Source organism: Mesoplodon mirus (assembly GCF_964341445.2).
Source record: "Mesoplodon mirus genome assembly, chromosome: 11".
Classification (NCBI taxonomy): domain Eukaryota; kingdom Metazoa; phylum Chordata; class Mammalia; order Artiodactyla; family Ziphiidae; genus Mesoplodon; species Mesoplodon mirus.
The window spans coordinates 36,965,280-36,988,562 of NC_138987.1; the positions used below are offsets into that span (position 1 = coordinate 36,965,280).

General features: G+C 55.9%; 1 protein-coding gene across 1 annotated transcript in view; it reads left to right on the forward strand.

Moving 5' to 3' along the window:
- CACNA1I (calcium voltage-gated channel subunit alpha1 I) overlaps window positions 1-23,283 on the forward strand; it is a gene marked incomplete at its 3' end in the record, with an annotated part of 105,681 nt that overhangs the window by 33,852 nt on the left and 48,546 nt on the right. The window contains exons 4-5 of the mRNA XM_082636085.1: window positions 5,346-5,443; window positions 19,859-20,018. Coding sequence (XP_082492211.1) covers window positions 5,346-5,443; window positions 19,859-20,018 — 258 coding nt within the window. The remainder of the gene's footprint in view (window positions 1-5,345; window positions 5,444-19,858; window positions 20,019-23,283) is intronic.

Sequence of the window (23,283 nt, forward strand, 5' to 3'; positions counted from 1 at the left end):
CCTCTTTTTTTTTTCGAGGTGGGGGATGCTCCCTTAGCTTTCATCCAGCGGGGAGGAGGAGGAAGGAGGTGGAAGGTGGCTGCTTCTGTCACAGGCGTTCTTCACGCTGCGTAGATTCCCCGGGGGGCCGGCTCTGCGTGGCGGGGCTGGAGCGGGGTGCGTCTGAGGAGAGAGGTGCCGGTCAGCATCCAGCCTCCAGCCGGTCAGGCGATGGATAATGCTGCAACCCCGCCCTCACCGGTCCACGTCTGAGGCACACAGCCCGTCAGGGCCCCTGCTGGGACTGCAGCCCAGTTGCAGGGTAACCTGCTCATGACCAGTCCCTCCCTGGCTTTTCCCTCTCTGCTGCTCTCTCTCTGCCTCCTGGGATCACCCCCCAAATAAGCTGCTGCTCCCAAGCCCTTGGCTGAGTCTGCTTTGGGGGAACCCAAACTAGACAGGAGGTGTGAACAGAGTGTAGAAGGAGCCAGAGCAGAGAGGGTTGAATTCAGCCTGCCGTGCAGGGAGGGCGTGAGCAGGGCTTCACGGAGGAGGGCATCTTGAAGGATGAGAGCGAGGAGAACAGGCAACGCGCAAAGCAAAGGGGGCAGAGAATCGCGTGTTTGCTGAGCTCGGTGGGCCTGGCCTGGTGCCCGAGGTGCATGGACTAGGGGCAAGGGGTGGGGGGAGGGGGCCGAGGCCAGACTACAGGGCCTTGAAGGGCAAGGGGGAGCCACTGAGGGTTTAAGGCCAGGAGTGACACAGCTAGATTCGAGTTTTTTTTTTTTTTTTGGTTGCATTGGGTCTTCATTGCTGCGCACAGGCTTTCTCTAGCTGCGGCGAGCGGGGGCTACTCTTCATTGCAGTGCCTGGGCTTCTCATTGCGGTGGCTTCTCTTGTGGAGCACGGGCTCTAGAGCACGTGGGCTTCAGTAGTTGTGGCACGAGGGCTCAGTAGTTGTGGCTCGTGGGCTCTAGAGCTTGGGCTCAGTAGTTGTGGCGCACGGGCTTAGTTGCTCCGCGGCACGTGGGATCTTCCAGGACCAGGGCTCGAATCTGTGTCCCCTGGATTGGCAGGCGGATTCTTAACCAGTGCACCACCAAGGAAGTCCCTAGATTCGAGTTTTAGGAGGTTTGGACTAACGGAGGATGGGCCGTGTGGAGAGGAAGCAGGGGGCTGCTGCAGCTGTCAGCAGGGAGGGCTGGGTGCTGGAGCTGTCAGCAAGTGTCCCGCGTTGGGCTTGTCGGTGCACGGTCACCGTCAGGACAGCGTGATCCCAGGGCAGAGACTTAAACCCGCAGTTCCTACCTCCCGGCTACTCGCCCAGCCCCTCTCTCCACGGTCTTGTCCAATGTCCAGCTTTCTATCCTCTTCCCCTCAGGGAATGAGAACTGCTGGATTCCTCACTGCACACCTGCTATTTGCTCTTTATCACTGAAAGCATTTACAGCTGGTCTTGCTCCCCCAGATGGGAGATGCGGCTGCAGCAGGACACCCTCCCCCACCACCCTGATAGGTTCATGAAATATAGAAGAGAGAGTTGGGACCTGGGAGAAACGTTTAGGAGCTGAGATCCCGCCAGCCACATGGTGCAACCAAAAAACAAACAAACAAACAAACAAAACCCCCCAAAGCCAAGGTCGTTCATGCTAGAGAATGGACTTGAGGATACGGGGAGGGGGAAGGGTAAGCTGTGACAAAGCGAGAGAGTGGCATGGACATGTATACACTACCAAACTAAAATAGATAGCTAGTGGGAAGCAGCTGCATAGCACAGGGAGATCAGCTCGGTGCTTTGTGACCACCTAGAGGGGTGGGATAGGGAGGGTGGGAGGGAGACGCAAGAGGGAGGAGATATGTGGATATATGTATATATATAGCTGATTCACTTTGTTATAAAGCAGAAACTAACACCCCATTGTAAAGCAGTTATACTCCAATAAAGATGTAAAAAAAAATAGAATATATATTTGCCAATGAAAAACTTAAAAAAAAAAAAGAAAAGAAAAGAACTTAGTGACTCATCGCATTTCTCCTTTTGACTCAACTGCCAGGAAGCTCAGAGCTAAGATCTTGACACTAAATTCTCCCAGAAATTTCTCTTGAGGGCTTTTCAGTGGGGACCCTGAGGGTGGGCTGCAACTGATTAATTCTTAGGGGAATTTTTGTAGTAGAGGATCAAGTCAGAGGTGAAGGGAAGGGACTGGGTCACTGTGTCGCTCTGGGTCGGCCCGGCTGTGACTGCTTAGTCCCCTTCAGAGATGGGGACAAGAGTCAGATCAGCCTCCCATGAGATGGAGTTTAGGAGGAGTTCAGACCCTAAAGCTTACTGACTCTGGGTAACTGTGGGCCTCGGTGACACCCAGCCATAAGTTGTATCTCACTCAGGACCCAGAGGCCGGCCCCCTGCCCCACTTATTTTAGAGAAAGGAAGGTGAACCTGAATCCTCGCCACGGGGCCTGACTACACAGCACCTCTGTAGTCTCCCATTCTTGCCTCCCAGCCTGTCCTGGGGCAGGGGCCATGGTGGGTGCCCCTCACTTAATTAAGAACCAATAGTCCCAGACGGTGGGCTATGGGTTCCTTGAGGGGGGATGGAGGGGCACAGAACCCGTGTGGCAGAGTGGGGCGGGAGAGTAAGGGACCAGGCAGGATTGTCCTGAGGGCTCCTGCAGCAGGCAGGCCCTGGTGTGGCTTGTAGCCATGGGCCTGGCCTGGTTCAGGGCAGTAGGGAGAGGGATGAGATGGGATCTGAGAAATGTAGAGGGGGCTCGAGCAGGTTAACGCAGGTAACACACACAAGAGGCCCTCAAAAACCATTCGCTTTTCTTTCTACCCATCGTCTGTGAAGCATCTATTTATTTCTGTGGTGAAACTTCACGGGATGGGAAGAAATCCTGGGCTGGCATTTGATGGATCTCGGCAGGTGTGCCCAGGGGCTCCTGGGACGTAGTACCTGGGTGGGTTCAGTCTGGCGTGGGCTGGGATCTCCCACTTCCAGCACACCCAGCAAAGCATAAAGCGAGCCCACTGGCAGGAGGGAGAGAACCAGGGTCTGTGTTTGAGAGGCTGGGGCCTGGGGGCAGGGCTGCCTGCCATGGGGTGGCTCTCCTAGGCCTGGTGTGTGTGTGTGCGCGCGCGTGCGTGTGTGCGCGCCAGTGTGAGAGCCTGTTTGTGTGCCCGTGTGTGCTGCCCCCGCAGTGCCTCCATCACACACATCTCCCTGGCTGCCTGGAGAGCTCTTTCTACCAAAGACGAAAATGACAGTTTGGCTCACCCACACCCGGAATCCTTACGCCGCTCCACGCCCTCGGCGCCCCCTTTCCAGCTCACCCACTGCCCCCGGGCACCTCAGCCCTCACCCTCTCTGCCTGGCTGCTGCCCCCCTGCCCCCCCTCCTGCCCCCTCCTCGGGACCCCTGGTCTCTGTCTCCAATTCTTAGGTCTCTGTCACTTTTTGTGTGTGTGTGTATGTGGTACGCGGGCCTCTCACTGTTGTGGCTTCTCCCACTGCGGAGCACAGGCTCCGGATGCGCAGGCTCAGCGGCCATGGCTCATGGGCCCAGCTGCTCCGCGGCGTGTGGGATCTTCCCGGACCGGGGCACGAACCCGTGTCCCCTGCATCGGCAGGCGGACTCTCAACCAATGCGCCACCAGGGAAGCCCTCTCTGTCACTTTTTTTGTCATGTCCCTTCATCTGAATTTGGGCCCTGGTAGGAGTGAATGTGGATGAGGGTGCCCAAGGAGTGAGTGTGTACGTGTGTGTGCACCAATGGTTGTGTGCAGGCGTTTGACTCTGTGTTGCATTTGTGTGTGTGTGTGTGTGTGTGTGTGTGTGTGAAAAAGGAGAGAGAGAGAGCACACAAGCATGGGAGCCGGACCCTGTGCCCCAGAAAGCTGGGGGATGGATTGAGGCATTTCAGGGAAACGGAGCTTTCACTCAATTACTCTTCAAGCAGCGGGAGGGGGCGATGGCTCCACAACAATCGGGCAGGTTTGCATGGTGTGTAGGAACAGCCTTCACTTCCCGCTGATGGTGGTGACAGGTGGAGCTGGCGGCAGTGCCGGAGTCCCAGGGTGGCGGGCCCAGGTCCGGTGACTGGGATGTCTGGGGTCAGGCGGGGGCTGCAGGCCCCTGGGACCTGTCTTTCAAAGGGGGAAACGTGGGGGAGGTAGCAACTGAGCAGGAAGGGTCTGACGGACGTGCAGGAAACTACAGAGGGGACACCGGAGATCTGCCTCCCCTGGAGATCTGGGGAGGCCTCCTGGAGGAGGCAGACTGGAAGGGGAGGGGGACCTGTTTGGTGAGGCCCCGAGGATGAGAGCTAGGGCAGTGGTGAGGGCTCCAGTGCTGTCTTTGCTTTTCGGTCCCTCCCTTGCCTGAGTGCAGACGCCTGAGGGTAGGGGCCGGTCTGAGTCAGCACCTAGACTGGCCTGGTTCAACATGGACACAGGTGTGGAGAAACTTCCAGGACTCCAGGGGCATCTGCACAGAACCCGAGGAAGGTTTCAATGGACAGAGACGATGGAGGCGTTGCAGGCAGAAGGGACAGTGGGAGAAAGGCCGGGAGTGGGCCCCGCGAGGCTGGAGCCGGCCGCCTTGCGTGCCCAGGAGAGAGAGGTTATTCCTGCAGACCAGGTACAGTTTGCGCCTGGCCTCGTTGAGCCGGCAGTGGAGCTGGGAGTTGGGGGGTGGGGGATGGGTGTGAGGCGGTGGAGGGGGGCAGAACTGGTGTGACTCCTGGCTTGAGCCTCTACCCTTTTGCTGGGTGACCTGGGACACGTGATGTCACCTCTCTTACAGCCTCATCTCTTCATAAATCTGGGCGTCTAACACTGGCTTGGGGGGCCCCTGGGGACTTGGGGAGATGGAGGGACTGGGGCTCCACTCCGGCCTCTGCCCTCAGCAAAATCTTCGCAGATGCTGCTGCTGCTGTGACTGTGATGTCCAGTCACCGTCTGGGCTCAGCCTGGGGGCCTCTCGGCGGTTCCTCCGTTCTCCCCTCTGAGGAATGGGGCGAATCCTCCCTGTTTCAGAGGCTGCCCTGGAAGCGGGGGCAGGAGCCGCCTGGCACAGTGCTGGGCATGCGGTGGGGCCCCAGGGTCTCTGCCCATCCATTCCCTCTGCCCCTGGCCGCATCTACTGGGACCCTCAGGGCAGTCCACGAGGTGGATGTCACCTGCGCTGCTTACAGAGAAAGAGACAGGCCCAAGGAGACAGCCCAAGGCCAGAGGGCTGACTGGGGCTTAGCCGGGTTTCTGACCACTTTTCTTACCCCGTCCAGGCAGGCGTGGGCGTGGCTGGCCCGGCCGTGGCCCTGCTGTCCCCGTGCTCCGGGCCTCACTCTTCTCCCCTCTCTTCGCAGGATGGTCGAGTACTCCCTGGACCTCCAGAACATCAACCTGTCGGCCATCCGCACCGTGCGTGTCCTGAGGCCCCTCAAAGCCATCAACCGTGTGCCCAGTGAGTTGGTGCCCCCTGCCCTGCCCCAGGGCACTCACTCACTCAGCAGAGACAGACCGGCATCTCCCCATGCCAGGCCTGTGCTGGGCACGGGATCCTTCAGTGACCGGACAGATGCAGGCCCTGCTGCCAGGGGTTCAAGGGGCACTAATTGGGCCTGAAGATGCTGGAAGGTGGCCCTGGCGCCTCTGGGTCCCAAAAGGACTCGGACTGCAGCAAGTATTGGCTTTTTGGGGACAAGGTTCCTTGTGGGGGGGCTGTCAAGTTGACAGGTGTGTGGAAAGAAGCTGCTTGGTTTGAGGGAGGGCGTCATGCAGCATTCCACTGGGGAGGGGCTCCCAGACCCCCCACTTGTGCTGACTTGGAGCTCGAGCTCCCGACCCCCCCACTCACCCCCTCCATAGGTTCATCCGCCACAGGTCCATCCACCCGCTCCCCCATCTGACCGGCTGCCCATCCATCTGTCGGCCCATCTAGTATCGAGAGAGTTTATCTGATAACAAAAAACCCTGACACCTGCCCAGAATCATACAGCTTTCAAAGCTTTTCATCTCTGTGATTTCTTCGGAGCCTTACCGTCCCCCTGGCGGGAGGTGGGTTAGTCTCATGAAAAACTGAGATGAAGGAACTGAGACTTGGAGACTTGAGGTTACTTGCCCAGGAGGTCTCCTGACTCTTTCCACTGCCCTGTGTCTGGAATGGGATGGGGATCTAGGGAAGGAGAGGGGGAGGGCCCTGCCTGCAGGGGGCTTCAGCCCTGATGGGGAAGGTCAGGAACTTTTATGAGCATCTACTCACCTCCTGTGTGCCAGGCTCTTGACATGCCGCTGGCTGACTTAACCCTCTGAACAACCTATGTGAGGCTCAGAGAGGTTAAGTGGCTTGCATAAGGTCATACAGCAATTCAGGGGCAAGGCAGGGATCTGAGTAGAGTTATGTCTGTCCTAAGCCCAGCTCTTTCCCTGGCTCTGTCTGACCCCTTGCTTCTCTTCCCTGCCTGAGCCTCAGTTTCCCAATCTGCAGAAGGTGAGAGGGCTCCTGGCACCTCATTCTCCACAGTCACCACTGACCCCACTCTGCCAATACCCAGGCTTGGGGCCTTGGGGGTCCCTGCCACTCGCCCTGCCCACCTCTCTACAGCCCGTCCGCTGTGAGTGCCTGCGGGGCCAGCCTGACTCTGGGCTCGCAGACCGTGTTGGTCAGCCCGGACAGGCCTGGCTGGGCAGTGGAGGCTGTGCTCTGGGATATTTGTGGAGCAAGGTGACCTGGGAGGGCAGGTTGGCACAGGTTGGGTGAATTACATAGGGGGTCCTGGAGTGCTGGGGTCTCAAGGTCGCAGATACAAGGTCACCTCCCCACACATGAGCCTTGACGTGATGGGAAACTCCAGGGGCCCCTGAGAGTTGCTGTGAAGGTCCTGAGGGAGGGGTTGAGAGATGGGGGTGGGGCTGGGGGTGAGCGGTGAGAACCAAAGCTGTGGGGGGGGGAGCAGTTCAGCTGTATCACCTTTGCCCCTCCCACTGTCCTGGGGAGACTCCCTCGGGGGCAGGGAAGGGACATCCAGAGAGGCCATCCTAGGTGGCAGACTGTCTCTGTCCTTCCCACTTGCCAACAAGCCTAGAAGATTAACTTGTTCAAAACCATCTTTACCCCTTTTAACAAATGTGGAGAATGAGACCCAGAGAGGGCCATGACCGGCCCAAGGTCACACAGCAGGTTAGTGGCAGGGACTAAACTGGAGCCTGTTTCTAACCAGCCCACCTTGCCCAGGGGTGCATGTTCCTCTCTCTCAGGCGCCACCTCCTACTGGGAAACTGACCACAAGGCAGACTTTGTTCCCTCAGCGCCCAGAACTATGCCTGGTGTGTGGAAAGCGCTCAGTAAATAGGTGTGAAGTGGACCCGCTGGCCAAGTTTATCGAGTAGCTGTTCTGTGCAGTCAGTGCTCAGACGGAGGGGTGCCGGGCATGTGGAGCTTATGGGGGTGCAGGGAGGGGCAGAGTGGGGGGCACTGGGGGCCTGAGGTGGAGCCTGAGCTGAGACCCAGTGGAGCATGGGGATTGACCTGGCAAGGGAGTGTTTTAGAAATGCCTGGCAGAAGTGAAGGAGTGGACACAGAGGACTGCTCTGGTAATGTGGGTGAGCCGTGGCCAGGCCAGGCAGGGTGGAGAGGAGCAGGTGGGCAGAAGCCCTGGTCCCCACCCTGGAGAGTCATGGAGGAAGCCCAGCGTCTGGCCTGGGCAACGTCAGCAGGGAAGGCACCGGGCAGGGGCCGCATCTTTCCTGGGCGCCCCCTCAGTGCTCCGCATTTCTGTTCCAGGGGAAGGCAGGGGTTGCCCTCAGGAAGCAGCCACCATGTGGCCACTGTCACGCTCCTAGCCATGCAACCCACAGGCCCGGTACCCTTTCCAGAGATGCGGGTGCTTGTGTCGGGGTCACACAGGGGCGTTTGTACACGATCCTGCATTCTGCATCCCCTGTCAGGTCTCGGGATCTGACAGGCATGGGAGCAGCGATGTGACAGGACATTTCAGAAGAGATGGTCTGGGTGGGGGGCAGACAGGATAGACACACAGGGTATGGGCCTCTCTCTCTGGGTGGGTTTCTGTACACTTGTGTGTGTGGCTGTGAGGGTCTCTGTATCTATGAGAGACCATGTGCTGTATGTATATGTGTGTGCACGTGTGTGGGGTGTGGGCCTATGTGCCTCTCCTCCCTGCCCTTTTCGCCCACTCTCGCTGCCCGCGTGAGGAGCTCATGTGCAGCTCCTGGCTGTAGGGGTCACTTCCAGGTCCCCAGAGCCAGTCTGTTCACTTCTCTGGAGAAGGGCGGGGTTGGACCCTGCGCTCCTGGAGGTTCCAATTTTGGAGGCTGGGTAGCCCCAAGGGCCCAGAGAGGAGTTTGGGTCTTTCCTTAGGGGCCTCTCTCCTTCTAATAGGCTTCGCTGGAGGCCCAGGGTGGCCTGAGGCGGGCAGTTCTGTTTCCACTCTGAGCTGATTCCGCCTCTCAGCTGACAAATGAATCTCGAAACTTGCTTTCTCAGAACCTGGAAGCACAACGCTCCAGGATCCAAAATATAACCGATGCGCCCCCCTGGAAAGGGACCTTAAGATAAATCCATCTTCATGAACAGCTTGATTAACAGGAGCCTCAGGCTGTTGGAGCAGGTCCTCTGATCCAGACCCTCATTTACAGAAGGGGCAGCGTCCTTCCCAGGTGCCAGGAGTTCTGCCCAGGGTCACTGGGGAATGAGTGGCATGGGGGGTGGGGCGGGCACAGAGTCTTAGAAGTGTCTCTTTGAGAAGTTTGGTTGGTTGCCTTCTTTTTTCCTAGATGCTTCCATGAACATTCCAGGTCCTCCCATTTATTTATCTTTCGAGCCGCTTCTGCCATGGGACTCCTTCAACAATAGCCTGTAGCTTTCAATTTGGCCACTAGATGGCAGGCCAGAGAACTGGGACTAGGCAAAGTGAAATTATGGGTTATTAATTGCAAAGCTGTGGAGAGGGGGGATGGCTGCCTATAGTTCAAGAAGTAGTTTAAAAACACGACCAACCAGGAAGACTCAGTTGGGCTGTCAGGGAATGTAATTTCTGCTTCTTAGCTCTGCGGGGAGTCTGCTGTGTGACCTGGGAAGCCCCTGGCTGTCTCTGGGCCTCAGTTTCCCTATTTGCACAAAGGAGGAGGAGGGACTGATTAGATGTGTGGTTCTGACTTTGTCCAGGATGGTTGGGGCACCTGGGAGTCATGATGCTCTTTACAGAAACTCGTTAAAAATACGTCCCTCCACCCTACTCCTGCCAGGTCTGTCCTGGCCACTGAACCATTGGTGGATAAAGGGCAGGAGATAGTGCATGGGAGAAGGTTAGGGAGGGAGGGAAGAAGCACTAGACTGCCAGTCAGGAGGCTGGGTTCTGGTTCCTCGCTGTGTGACCTTTCATAAGTTGCTATCCCTTTCTGGGCCTTGGCAAGATGGGGCTGGATTATCTCTGAAAGTGCTCTCTGCCGGCACCAGCGGACTCCAGGCCTCACCCAGCCTATACACCCCTCAATCAGCTGCAGTGCCTCCCAAAGCCCATTGGCCAAGCCATTTAAATATGAAAAGTGCTTTTTTCTCCAGTAAGAAACTAGGGCAGTTACTGCTAAAGCCTGAGCCGGCTGAGTCTGAGCTGCTGGCCCACATCTGCACCCTGCCACTGCACACACCTGCCCAGTCTGTGGAGGGGGTTGGGAGGGAGGCCTGGGGAGCTTGGGGGTAGCTGCTGGGGATGCTGAGCCTCTCCTGGGCCCCTGCCCCCTTCCTGGAGCCCAGTCCAACAAACAACCCCTGGGTCAGCAAGAAGCCACCTCTGTGCAGGGGCCTCTGGGATGCGGCTGGGCTGGGCAGGGCCCAGGGACAGGGAGGCAGAGCTGATAGTGCTGTGGGTGAGGCTCCTGTCTGGCCCCAGCTGCAGGCAGGACTGGAGACTTACTCTGTGCTGACAGGCCCCGGTTCTAATCCTTTCACCTGCCTGTTGTGGGACGCTGGGCCTCTATTTCTCCAACAATAAGATGGGGTTAATAATAGCAATTTCCATATGATTTTGTAAGGATGAAATGCCCTCATGTGTGTAGAGAGCTTAGCATGGAGCCTTGTATGCAGTAAGTGGCCAACAGGTGCTACTATTATGAAGAAGGTGCTGGGAGCATTGGGGGTGGAAGGTGGGGGCATCAGGACCTCTTCGCAGAGGCTGGTTTTGGAAGATGCTCAACAAGGACACAGAAGGCTGGGGAGGGTGGTCCCTGCAGACGGAGTAGAATTGCATGTGCCAAGGTGGAGAGCAGGAGCTGTCTTGGGAACAGTGGGGCTGGGCAGAGGACTGCATGTCATGGGGAGGTGGGAGGTGAGCATTCCACATCTTCTAGGGATTTCCTAATAATGATAAATGGCTAAAATTTATCAGATGCTTTCCATGGGCTGTATCATTTCACCTTCATAACAGCCCTAGGATGTTGGTACCATTGTGATGCCCACTTTACAGATGGGGAAACTGAGTCAGAGAGAGGTTGACTAACCTGACCAAGACCACACAGCTGGCCAGAGCTTTTTGCTCCTTTTCACAACCTCCTTCCTTTCCTTTTAGTGTGTAGGCATCTCAGCCGCCCACTCCATCTGCAGGGCATCAGGAAAGACCCCTGCCCACATCCAAGGTCAAAGTAGAAAGGCCCCGTGGGCTGAAGTAATGCCCTCAAGGCCCCTTCTCTTCCCATCTACCCCCAAGTTTGGTGTGCCCCAGACCTCTGAACGCCTTTCACTGTCAGGGTGCAGAGTTCTCGTGGTGCCAGGCCCCAAGCAGCCTGAGGGGGATGAGTCAGGGCAGGAAGGAGGATGGCGCAATGGTTAGTGCAGAGCATGGTGTCTGAGTCACCCTGCCAGCATTCAAAGCTTGGTCCTGTGTTAATTAGCTGCAGGACCTGGGGAAAGATTCTTCTCTTGTTTCGGACCCCTGTCTGCACAAGGGGGATGGCACACAGCACCTTCATGTGGGTTAGTCTGCAGTGCCAGGTGTAGAACATGTGCCCTGTGAACTGCTCCATCCCTGCCCTTTTCACAGAGGGAGGGTCCCAGTGTTTGGGCTACAGACTGCTGCATCCAGAGCAGTTAGACCAGGGTTAGTGCCTGGGATCTTGGCCAGTGGCTCCACCTCTCGGACCTCAGTTTCTCCATCCATAAAATGGGGTCCCAGCCCTTCCTCGCTAGGCTGTGGGGGCAGCAAAACATCCTTATGACATCTGCTCCTAGAAGGTGCCCAGTGAAGGTGCAAACACCATACATTGATCACGTGGGAGTCTCATACTCCGCATCTATTGGCAGTGGGGCCGGGGGACCTTGAAACAGAGCTTGCATGAGAATCTCAGCACTTCCACTCTGTACGTGTGTTTAATGGGACTTGGGGTGCAGGACCTTGGACTTCAGACTGTCTGTCCTTGGATCCCACAAGGGTCCCCCAGCTTCCCTGAGGAAGAAAGGTCTGGCAGCCCCCAAGGAAGGAAGGGAGGGAAGGAGGAAGGTGGGGAAAGAAGAGAGAAGAGGCAGTGGAGGGCGCCAATTTCCCCAGGGCTGCTGCCTTTCAGAAGAGGTGAGGGTGGGCGGGAGAGCATCTGGCCAGAACATCTGATGAGAACCTGGCTCGGGAACGGTAAAGAGCAGCCAGGACTGTGAGAGGAGAGATGCTTGGGGTGGGGGTGGGGTGAAGGTAGCCCCCCCTACTGCCACCTCCTCCGCCGGGGTCAAGTTCTATTCTACAAATCAGGAAGGAGTGATTCGTGGACAGGACACAAGATTAAGGGAGAGAGGCACTGTGTATGCATTCATTCACCCATTCATCCAAGCATCCGTTCATCCACTAAGGGGCAATGGGGCCAGGCCTTGGGTCAGCTGTGGGGTCATAAAGAAGACTCAGATGCAGCCCCGTCTCCGTAGGCAGACACTCAAGCCAGAAGCTCTGGGCCGGGGGACGTGTGCTCTAATGGAAGCATCAGGGCCGAGGGGAAGGGCCACCAACGACGTACTTTGAGGAGGCTTCAGAGAGGAGGGGGCACCCGACGTTTGAAGAATGAGTAAGAGGGCAGCAGGGGCCCCAGTGTGGGGGGGCCTTCAGTGGCACAGGACCAGGCCCACCCTCTAGGGAGTGAGCCCTGACAGCCTTGGGGAGGAAACCAAGGCCTCCCCTGAGGTGGAGGGTGCCGGGCTGCAGACTCCTTGCCTGGGGATTGTTTCTTATCTCAGGAGTGGGCACTGAGGGCCCTCTTCAGCCCACAGGCCCCTCCCAGGCTGGGCTGGGGCCAGTAGCTGTGTCCTCGGCAGCCCAGCCGTATGCTGCCTGGCCCGGCCTCCCGGTACCCACTGTGCCCCTGATTAGTTGGCGCTGGCCACGGCAGAAGCAGCACACGGCCTCTCCCGGCTGCTCAGTGCCCTCCGCTGACCTGGCCAGACCAGGGAGAAAGGGGAGCCCCCCCAGGCCAAGCACAGCCTTGGCGCCCCTTGCCCTGGGCCTGGCTCCCCTCCTTCTGGCTGCGGGCTGTGCCCCTGGCAGAGGCTGGTGCGAGTTCGGCTCTTTCTACTTGAGCTGGCCTGGCAGAGTGGCCCCGCTAATGTGGGCTGACAGTTCCTGTCCGCAGAGCGCACCCCGGACCCCCAGGGGAGATGCCTGTCAGGAAGCACACCCCCGTCTTCCTCCTGGCCCCCTACTGCCACCAGGGCCCTCTGCCTCGCTGCTGCCCAGCTTTCCTTAGGGCAGAGGGTCTGGTCTGGGGGTCCCCGGCGAGAAGCAGTGAAAAGCTTGAGCAGCTCCATCAGTTTGCCCACCTGTCATCCATCTCCCCCAGCTCCTGGCTTTAAATGCCACCTAGAGGCCATTTCTACCCTGATGCCACCCACGTGACGCTCCAGGCCATACTCCTCTCTCCTGAACCCCGGACCCTGAGATCTTACAAAGCGACTTCACATGGGTGTACACCACGCACCCCAGACTCCACCCATCCCCGCGGACCCCCATCTTTACTGAGGGCTGCTCCGTGCCTCTAGTCTCAGGCCCCCAACCTCGGAGATGCCTGGGTTCCTCTCTACCGCCCGCAGCCACATCCCACCCCTCGGCTCAACCTTCAAGATGTCTCCTGAACCCAGCCACGACCCCCTCCACTGCCATGTCATCTGGACCAGCCACATGTGCATTATCAGGATGGCAGGCGAGCGATGGCTGGGCCGGGCCAGGCATGGTGGAGAGGAGCAGGCGGACGGAAGGCCCTGGTCCCCACGCTGGAGAGTCATGGAGGAAGCCCAGCGTCTGGCCCAGGCAATCTCAGCAGGGAGGGCACTGGGCAGGGGCCGCATCTTTCCTGGGCGCCCCCTCAGTGCTCCCCATTTCTGTCCCAGGGGCTGCCCTCAGGAAGCAGCCACCATGCGGCCACTGTCACCCTCTTGGCCATGCAGCCCACAGGCCCGGTACCCTTTCCAGAGATGCGTCCACATGTGCCAGGGTCACACAGGTGTGTTTGTAGACCATCCTGCAGGCTGGGGCTCCTCACGGGGCTCCTTCTTCCTCCCTGGCCCACACCGTCCATTTTCTCCCCAGCAGCTGGGAGACCATGTCTCTCTTCTGCCCACAACACTCAGAGTGAGTTGAAGCCGGAGTTTCACATTCACCTGCAGGCAGCCCCGTTTCCCTCCCGTCTTTGCCCTGGCTGTTCCCTCTGCCTGGAGAGCTCTTCCCAGAGCTGTGCACACAGTTGCTCTACGCATCTTGCTGGAGTGGCCTTTCCTGGCCCCCATTTTATACCAGCCTGACCCCCGGCCCCAGCCTGGCCCTCTCCATCTCCTCCCCTATTCTAGTTTTTGTGTTCGTAGCACTTACCACCCAACAAATGAGGAAATGTACTTACTTATTATGTTTGCTGTTTCTCTGTCTCTCCCTACCCCTACCTAGAATGTGTGCTTCACAAGGGCAGGGGATTTGGGGTGTGTGTGTGTGTGTGTGTGTGTGTGTTTCTGTGGTTTAGGCCGTGCCGCGTGGTATGCGGGGTCCTAGTTCCCGGATCAGGGACGGAACCCTTGCCCCCTGCAGTGGAAGCTAAGAGTCTTAACCACTGGACTTCCAGGGAAGTCCCTTTTGTGTGTTTTTTTAAACTGATGTATCCTTAGAGCTTAAAACAGTGCCTGGCACGTAGTAGGCCCTCACTAAACATTTGTTGAACAGATCCATCCACTCAGCCATCACTCCTACATTCGTTCAAGCTGCCCTCCTCGGAGGGGCCACTCTGTGCCAGGCCCTGGGCTGGGTTGGAGGATGCAGAACACCCCTGGTGGGCCTTGCCCTCCTGGTTTCCGGCGGGGAGAGGAGGGCAGAGCTGTGATGAAGGCCGACAGTATACCAAGTGCTGTGATGGAGGGAGGATGGGGCTGTGGCAGCTCATTGCAGGAGCACGAGCTCAGCCTGGGGACCAGAAGAGGCGACCACGCAGCTGAGCTTTAAAAATGGAGGAGAGATGGACTTCTAGGCAACTTTGAGGGCCCGGCAGTGACCCAGAACCTGGGCTTTCCAGGGACTGGAAGTGGGTCAGTCTGGCTCCAGCATGGACCCCGTCCTGCCGTGGGAAGTGCACCTGGCATTGCCCCTAGCAGCACAATAGCAAAGGAACCCTTGTGGCAGAGAGTGCGGGGCGGTGTGAGTGGGGGCAGAGTGTGTGCAGAGGTGGGGAGTTAGGGTGCCGGGCGCAGCTGCTGTCTGGCTGGAGCAGCAGGTTCAGGTGTGGCGTGGAGGGCATGGGGAGTGAGACTTGGGAGCTAGACTGGAGCCCGGTTGTTGGGGCCTGTGAGGGGGGGATGGGAGGCAGCTGGGATGAGGATTTACACTTTCCCCACGGGGGTGGCTGGGCTGCTGGAGGCTTCTAACTTTGGGGGCACCCCACTCTGAGGTGTCCTGGCCTTGGGGTGTTCCTGAGGCTGGACAGGAACCACCGTCCTCTTCTGTAGATGAGGCCGCTGGGGCCAAGAGAGGGCAAATTCTGTTTCAAGGATGCCCAGCCAGGACTGGGACCCAGATGTCCTGTTGTGGGTTGATGCCCTGGGTGCTCATCAGGGTAGGGGCTACATTGAATGTTCTGAGGACTCCGGGGTCCTCTTTCCCTTCTTAACTAGGGAAGCAGGGCCCTCAACCACGCTCATGGGTCGCCTGCAGCCTGCCCTCACCAAGGCACACCTGGTCCCCAACCCAGGCTGAAGGCCTGAAAAGTCACACTGAGAGAGCAGAACCAGGTAAGCTCATCCTGAGAGAGGAAAAAGGAGAGCCATGGGGGAACTAGATGCAGGAAGCCTTCCTAAGTATCTGGGAGTGAGAATCAGAGAAGACTGCCTGGAGGAGGAGGCTTTGGCTGGGGGACGGTTTGGAGGGAGACGAGCAGGAAGGATGGTCCGAGGCAGATGGTGATGGGTCTTAAAGACAGTCTCTCTCTGTCTCTCTTTCTCTCCATCTCTGTTCTGTCTACAGTTCTCCCTCTGTTTCACTTTCTGTCTGTCTCTCTCTGTCTCCTGTACACAGTGCCAGGGGAAATGAGGGCAGAGTGGAACCATCGGATTTGCCTTAGCTAATTACTTACTTGACCGTGGGCATAGAAGGAGGATTAGCTGGGCTCTCACGGGGTCCTCCCTGGCTCCCTAATCGCGTGGCCCCCGTTTCCTGGCGCGGAAGTGATGAACTCGTTCGGAGTCCCTAATTAGCTAATTATGTGGTGGCTCTGTGGCCCTGGGACTCCCCGGGCCCCAGGGGGGCTGTGAAGTGAGCTGCGGCCCAGCTCAGCAGAGGGTGGCAGGAGGGGAGGAGGGACCGGGCTGCCATTCAGGGAAGCCAGCCTGGCAGGTTCTCAGGAGCGTTTCAGAATTTCAATGTCCTGGAGAACTGAGAAATGTAATTAATTGAGCAACACAGGCTGGGCCTGGGGAGCAGGCATGGAGAAGCGGGGCTGGGATGATATGGAGCTGCCTCCTCCAGGTCTTTCTGATCTCACCCCTTCTCACAGCTGCCACCTGGCCCTCCGTGCTTGCCTCCTGCCTCTGTCCTGTCCTCCAGGATTACTCCTTCCCCTTTAAAGCCCAGAGCTGATCAAGCGCTCGGCCTGTTTAGAAATCTGCCCATGGACCACCCTGACCAGCCACCTAACAGAGAGCCCCGCTCTCCTTAGACCCCCAAACACAGTCTGGATGCCCTCTCTGAATGGTCACCCCTCTGTGCCTTTGCCACGGCTCCTGGCATCCTGCAGGGCCCAGCTCGAGTCAGCCCCTCCAGGAACGTGCCTGGAGCTGCCCTCACTGCCCAGGCATGGTCCGTTTCCCCAACACTGTGTTCCCCTGACCCCCTGCTGGTAGACTGCAAGCTCCACCAGCAGGGGTAAAAAATGGGGGCGTAAAAAAATTAGGATTTTTGTTTCCCCATGTGCCCAGCACTGTGCCTGGTATGCAACAGTATTTATAAATGTTTGATGAGTGAATGAATGATGGGGCATCAGAAAGGCCTGCAAATGACTTAACATTTGGATGGATTGCAGGGTGCTTGCTCTGTTTTCTCGCTTCCCTCTTCTGCACACCCCCTGGCTACCCTGCAGTGGGGGGGGCAGATGTGGCAAGGTGGGGTATTGAGCCTTCACTCACCCTGGCTTGCTCTCAATTGGAGAGCAGGAGCTTGCAAAGGAGCCCCACTGCCTTTCCCAAGAGGAGGCTGACCTAGTTTTGTGGGGAGGGAGGATGGGGGTGGGCATTAATTATTGATTGTAAATCACTCCATACAGAGCTCGTGATGCAAATCCCAAATAACTACACTCATTAATAACTATCTCAGGGGCTTCCCTGGTGGCGCAGTGGTTGAGAGTCCGCCTGCCAATGTAGGGGACACGGGTTCGTGCCCCGGTCCGGGAAGATCCCACATGCCGTGGAGCGGCTGGGCCCATGAGCCTTGGCTGCTGAGCCTGCACGTCCAGAGCCTGTGCTCCGCAACGGGAGAGGCCACAACAGTGAGAGGCCTGCATACCGCAAAAAAAAAAAACTACCTCAGCCATCACCCCTGGAATAAATAAAAATCTGGACAGGGCCACTGTTCTCCTTGTCACCATCCTTCCATCCTCCCCTCTCCAATATTCCACTCCCTCCCTATGACTTAGCACACAATTCATTCACAAGCAGTCATTCAATAAATGTTGGCTGAGCCTCTGCTCTGGGCCAGGACCTGCTGGGTTCCAAGAACACTGAGGTGACACAGTCACAGGCCCTACCCCCAGGAGGTTAGAGCCAAGTGGAAGAGACAGGAGGGTAAACAGATGACTACACACTAGAGTTAGAAGAAGATTGGATGTTGATGTAAATGGTGCCTCCAAGGTTGTGCAACCTGCACAACTGTACATGGCACAACTGTACATCTTAGGTCAGAGGTGCTGAGGTTGCCCAGAAGAGAGAGAGATGGGGTTAGAAAGGGTATGGGAAGTCTTCACAGAGAGAAAGCAGATCCTTAACTGAGCTGTGGTGGCTGAATAGAGGTTTGCCAGGCACAAAAGAGGCAGAAGAGTGTTCTGGAAAGAGGGAACAGCATGAGTAAAAAAGCATGGAGGTGTGAAATCCCATGGTAGCTTTATGGAACTTTAAATAATTTGATATTGCTAGACATAGGGTAAACACACTGGGGACAGAGGGAGGGAGAGAGGAAGATGAGGCTAGAGAGGTAGGCAGGGTTCACAGAAATCACAGGATCTTGGGGGGTGTGCACTCAAGTGTGACCCACCAGCTCTTGACACTCTTTGGGGCCACAGACACTTGTGTGGACCTTCTTCCCAGAAAAATTCATGGCATCATACTTGCATAGTTTACAGCAATTCCATAAGGTTCATGGACCTTCTGTAGTCCTTCCAGGGACCTCCCCCAACCTGCCAGGGGTCCACAAACCACAGCTTCTGTAACTGATAAGAATGCCAGCAATTTTCATACATAGTGATGACATGCCCAGATTTGTGTTGTAGAGTGTGTTATCAGGAATCACTCCCTCTCTCTCCTGGGCTCTGCTTTCCTTGGGCTGGCTTCAACCCCAGGCAGGCATTATTCCCGGGAGGCAAATGGCCCCAGCAGCTCCAGGCTTAACTCCTCGCAGCTTGTAACCTCTGCAGAAAGAGAGCAGCTCTTTTCCTGTAGTTCCAGCAGAAGTCTCAGTGCAGACCCTCATTGGTCCTGGTTGGAGTCATGTGCTCATCCTGGACCAATCATTGAGGCTAGAGGAACAGGCTATGCTGATTGGCCAGGTCTAGGTCATGTGATCTCCATGTCAGCCCACCCAAACCGCAGGACTGGAATGGGGGAATTGGTGCTGTTTTCATAGGACTGGGAAAGGGAGCTGGGCAAAACTACAGAGGTGACCCACCTGTCTGGGGCTTGCATTCCTGCGGATTCTCCAGTGACTGGGTTGGCTGGATCTTCTTGAGGAGTCAGGAGGGAGTGGGTGACATGCAGACAGTTACTGAAGCTGTGCAGATGATGTCACCCAGCCTTGGGAGAGCTGGGTCCTTTTCACAGCTGGGGTACTGAGCCCACGGGGAGAGAGAGGGCATGGAGGGTGCAGATGGGTCAGCCCAGGGCAGGAGGGGCAGAAGGGAAGGATGGGGAGACAGACGTGAAGGGTGGTAAGTGTGTGGAGCAGTGCCGGAAGCTGAGCATCTTCTTCACTTCCTCTGTGGGGCGGGAGCCCCGGAGTTTGCTGAGAGTTGGGTGTGGGCCCTGAGCTGGGGAATCTTTGTAGAGTGATTGTTGTCTTCTTGGGCCCCTCTGCTGAGGGGCCTTATCCTCCAAGAGGGGAAGGGACTGGTTCATGTCCCACAGGTCCCAGAGGCTAGCAGGGTGAGGATTTGAACCTGAATCTCTGTAAATCAGAGGCTATGTGCTTTCCACAGGCTTTCCCTACCTGAGGCATTTCAGGATGTCAGACCTCCCCAGGAACACATGTTCTGCCCCCCTTCCCATGCCTGCCTGAAGCCCCCTTCAAGTCACCCCATAACCCTCCCTGGGGATGTCTATCTCCACTCCCATTTCCCCATTTTCTCCTGTTTTGCCTCTGGCTTGGGTTGTTCATTGCAGCTATTTCTTAGAAAAGGAAAAGTCCTCTTACTCTGGCATCAGGCCAGGTCTGAGTCCCTCGGCTGGCCAGGGTTCTTCTGTAGGTGGCTCTGAGAGCTCTGCCTGGTTCCATCATGCAGTGGGTGGGTCAGCAGGGTGGTTTTGGCTGGTACTGATGTGTCCTGGCAAGGTCAGGGAACCACTGACTGCCCCGGAGATGAAGGACACTTATTAGCCTCCTACTGTTGCCCATTCTGGGTGCGTGCTGGGCATAGGGAGATGAGCTGGCCTCAGTCCTAGGCCTCTGGGTACTTGGGGGTTGTGGAAAGAGTGCTAACTTGGTGTCAGGACACCTGGTTTAAATCCAGACCCTGCTGCTTCCTATCTGTGTGACCTTGGGCGAGTAGCTTCAGTTCTAGGAACCTCCAGTTGCCTCTTCTATAAAATAGGGATAATATTATCACCCTCACGAAGGAGATCATATTTGTGCATTACCCAGAAAAGCGCTTGGCACATAAAAGGTGCTCCATAAATGCCTGCCTCTTCACCCAGAATGTAGTGTAAGTGTCGTGGGGCCCAGGGCCATTTCCGTGGCCTCTGAGAGGAGGGGCAGGTACCAAGGAGGAAGTCTGTCTGGTGGCCACTGAGCAGGCTGAGGACAGTAAGGAGCCCCTGCCCATATGTCCCACCTCTCCTTTCACTGCCCCCTCCCTGTTCCTCTAACCCTGCTCTCCCTCTGTCCTCTCTGGGACCTCTGCCCCTGTCTGCCCATCCCTCCACCCTTCCCTTTCTCAGGTATGCGGATCCTGGTGAACCTGCTCCTGGACACGCTGCCCATGCTGGGGAATGTCCTCCTGCTCTGCTTCTTTGTCTTCTTCATCTTTGGCATCATCGGCGTGCAGCTCTGGGCAGGCCTGCTGCGCAACCGCTGCTTCCTGGAGGAGAACTTCACAATGTGAGTGCAGTCCCACCCCACCCTGTACCCGCCTGCCCTGGGCTCCTGGCCAGCTTTAGCTGGGGGATCAGTGGCGCTAAATGTTTCAGGGCTAGGAAGGTCTCCACACTGAGACCTGGTCCCAATCCTTATTTCCAGTGGTGCAGAGAGATTAAGGGATGTACCCAGGTGAGTTGGTGGTAGGTCTCTCATGAATGGCTGGACACCAGAATGAGCACAGAAGTCCTCTGAGCTCTCAAAATTGGTCTCAAAAAGTCCCAGTCCAAGATAAGCCCTTAGATGCTAATTCAGTACCTAGTGACTCTTACTTAACACATAGTTTTAACTTACTTGGGAATTGGGACCAAAAGAGTGGAAGCAGCAAACTAGAAGGAGGTTGGGTAAGAGGAAAAAGGGCAGTTAAGATCCAAGCAGAAGTGATGACAACAAGGAATAAAGAGTCAGAAAACCTTAAAAGCAGACATGGAAACTGGCTTTCTAATTACAGCACAGACATTCCTATCAGTGACTCTGAGTCATCAGGGAAAGGTCAGCTCACATTCGGCCCACTTGTGTCTAAAAGCAGTGGGGTGAGCAACTCCTCAGAGAGATGACTGTCCAAAGCTATGTAAACAGAAATCAAGCTTTGGCTCTTGGAGGAGTTGCGTTGAGTTGTCTGAGAAATGTGACATCTACAGAATCTCAGCGACGAGGGATAAGGGACGTCTTTGAGTGTACATACATGCCCATATGTATTTGGACATGACTATACTTTCATTTTGTTTCACTAATATGCGTTAGTGCACTCCTGCTGTGTGCCAGGCCCCAGGGAGACTAAAGTAAAAAAGCATTTTCATTCATCCTGTCACTCGACAAACTCATCCAAGTGGCAGCTCTTGCCCAGCCCGTGCTCGGGCCGAGGACGCAGCAGAAGGTGGAGTTCCTGCCCCTGGGGAGCGAGGACTGAAGGAGGGACAGTTCCTGCCCCTGGGGACACTGCACAGGCATGGGCCGTGCCTCCCTCTTGGCCTGACTGTTGGTTGTGGGGATGGAGCTAAGCTGGAGAGCCAGGGGGAAGCCTGGGGAAGGGAATGACCCGCCCATCACTGTGGGGGAACAGTAGGGTACCTGGGTAGATCAGAGAAGGGGCACCCTTGTGGGTAAGAGCCCTGTGGGGGGTAGGGGTGCCCTCACTGTGTCAGTCATTTGGAAGAGGTGGCCCCTGAGTCAGGGCCTGGGGCAGCAGGAGAGGAGGACCCTGCTTCTCCTGGTCTGGCCTTCAAAGATGGAGACGCGTAGGTATGAGCTCTCAGCTTTGGGTTCAGGTCTCATCCAGGCCCCTCCGTCCCATATGGATCTTTCTCTAGGTCGTTCCGACATGGGCCCCTTCTCATTATCCCAGCTCAGCCTCGATGTCGCCTTGTCCTGGAGGCCTTCCCTCACCACCCACCTCCCCCAGACCCTCTATTGCCTTATCCTGCTTGATTTTCTTGGCACTATCTCTGTCTGAAATTATGTCACTTGTGATTTATTTTCTTGGTTGTTGGGTATCTCTAGACCAGTTTATTTACTTGGTTAGCAAGGATGAAGCGCTCCTGTATGACAGGGGCCGTGGAGGTGACACTTGACTTTTGATCCCATGTGGAGACCAGGAAACTGAGGCTGAGAGAGGAGAATCTTGCTCCGGGGCACCCAGCTTGGCGAAGTGAGAGATAGAATTAGAACCTGGGTTCCCCTGACTCTAAAGCCTGCTGTGACTGCCCCCCAGGGAGTGTGTGCGAAGCATCCCTCCAGGCACATAAGCCCCTCAGGAGACCCCAGATGGTCATTTGGAGTGTTCTTGATGAGCACAGAATCAGGACGATGTCACCCAGCTAGGAAGTGGCAGGGCCCGGAATCTGAGCCCTGGTCTGGTGTCCTCTGCAAAGCATCTGGTCCCTTCTTGCGGATTCTGTCTAGGCATTAATGCACACACACGACTATTTACACCCCAGACAGGTTTTAAAAATGAGAATTGCTCTGGCAGCGTGTCTTGAGTGTGTTTTTCATCAGTGTTTCTTATTCCACGAATGAATAAGAAGCTGGCGAGCCAGCTTCTGTTGATGGCCTTGTGAGGTTTCCAAGTTTTAGCTTTTACACACAAGCCTGCAGGGAGCATTGTGTATGCTTGCGATGTTTGTGATCAATGGCTAGACTCATAATTTCTAGTCAAAATGTAAGGCATTCCTCAGAGATATTGCGGGTTTGGTTCCAGACCACCACAGTAAAGCGAGTCATATGACTTTTTTGGTTTCTCAGTGCATATTATGTTTACACTATACTGTAGTCGATTGATTGTGCAATAGTATTAAAAAAAGAGCATACCCCAATTAAAAAGTACTTTATTACCAAAAAATGCTAGCCATCATCTGAGCCTTCAGTGAGTTGTAATAGTAACGACAAAGATCACTGATCACAGATCACCACGACAAATATAATAATAATAAAAGTTTGAGGGGCCTCCCTGGTGGCGCAGTGGTTGAGAGTCCGCCTGCCGATGCAGGGGATACGGGTTCGTGCCCCGGTCTGGGAGGATCCCATATGCCGCGGAGCGGCTGGGCCCGTGAGCCATGGCCGCTGGGCCTGCGCATCCGGAGCCTGTGCTCCGCAACGGGGGAGGCCACAACAGTGAGAGGCCCGCATACCGCAAAAAAAAAAAAAAAAAAAAAAAAAAAAAGTTTGAAATATTACAAGAATAATCAAAATGTGACAGAGACACAAAGTGAGCAAATGCTGTTGGAACAATGGCACCGACATATGCTCGATACAGGGTTGCCACAAACCTTCAATTTGTAAGAAACGCAATAAAGCAAAGCTCAAAAAAACCGAGGTATGCCCCTGTGTCCATTTTTTTTAAATACTTTTTTTGGTTAAGGTATAAATTACACTCAGTAGCAGGCACAGCTATTAAGTGCTCAGTGAGGTTTTAACCTGGGTTGTACATCACTGTAAATCTACCCTGAGAAACTCACTGCCCCCAGCAAGGCTCCCTCCTGCCCTTTCCCAGTCACCTTCCCCCTCACCCCAAAGTAGCAGCTATTCTGATCTCCATCACCATAGATTCCCTTTGCCTGTTTCTGAGGTTTCTTTAGATGGAATCATATAGGCCGTTACCTTTTGTGTCTGCATCTTTGTCTCAATGTCTTTGAGGTTCATCCAAGTTGTTGCTTGTGTATTTCCTTTTTCATTAAAAAAAATCATCTTTAGATTACTTATTTTTTAAAAAAATATTTATTTATTTTGGCTG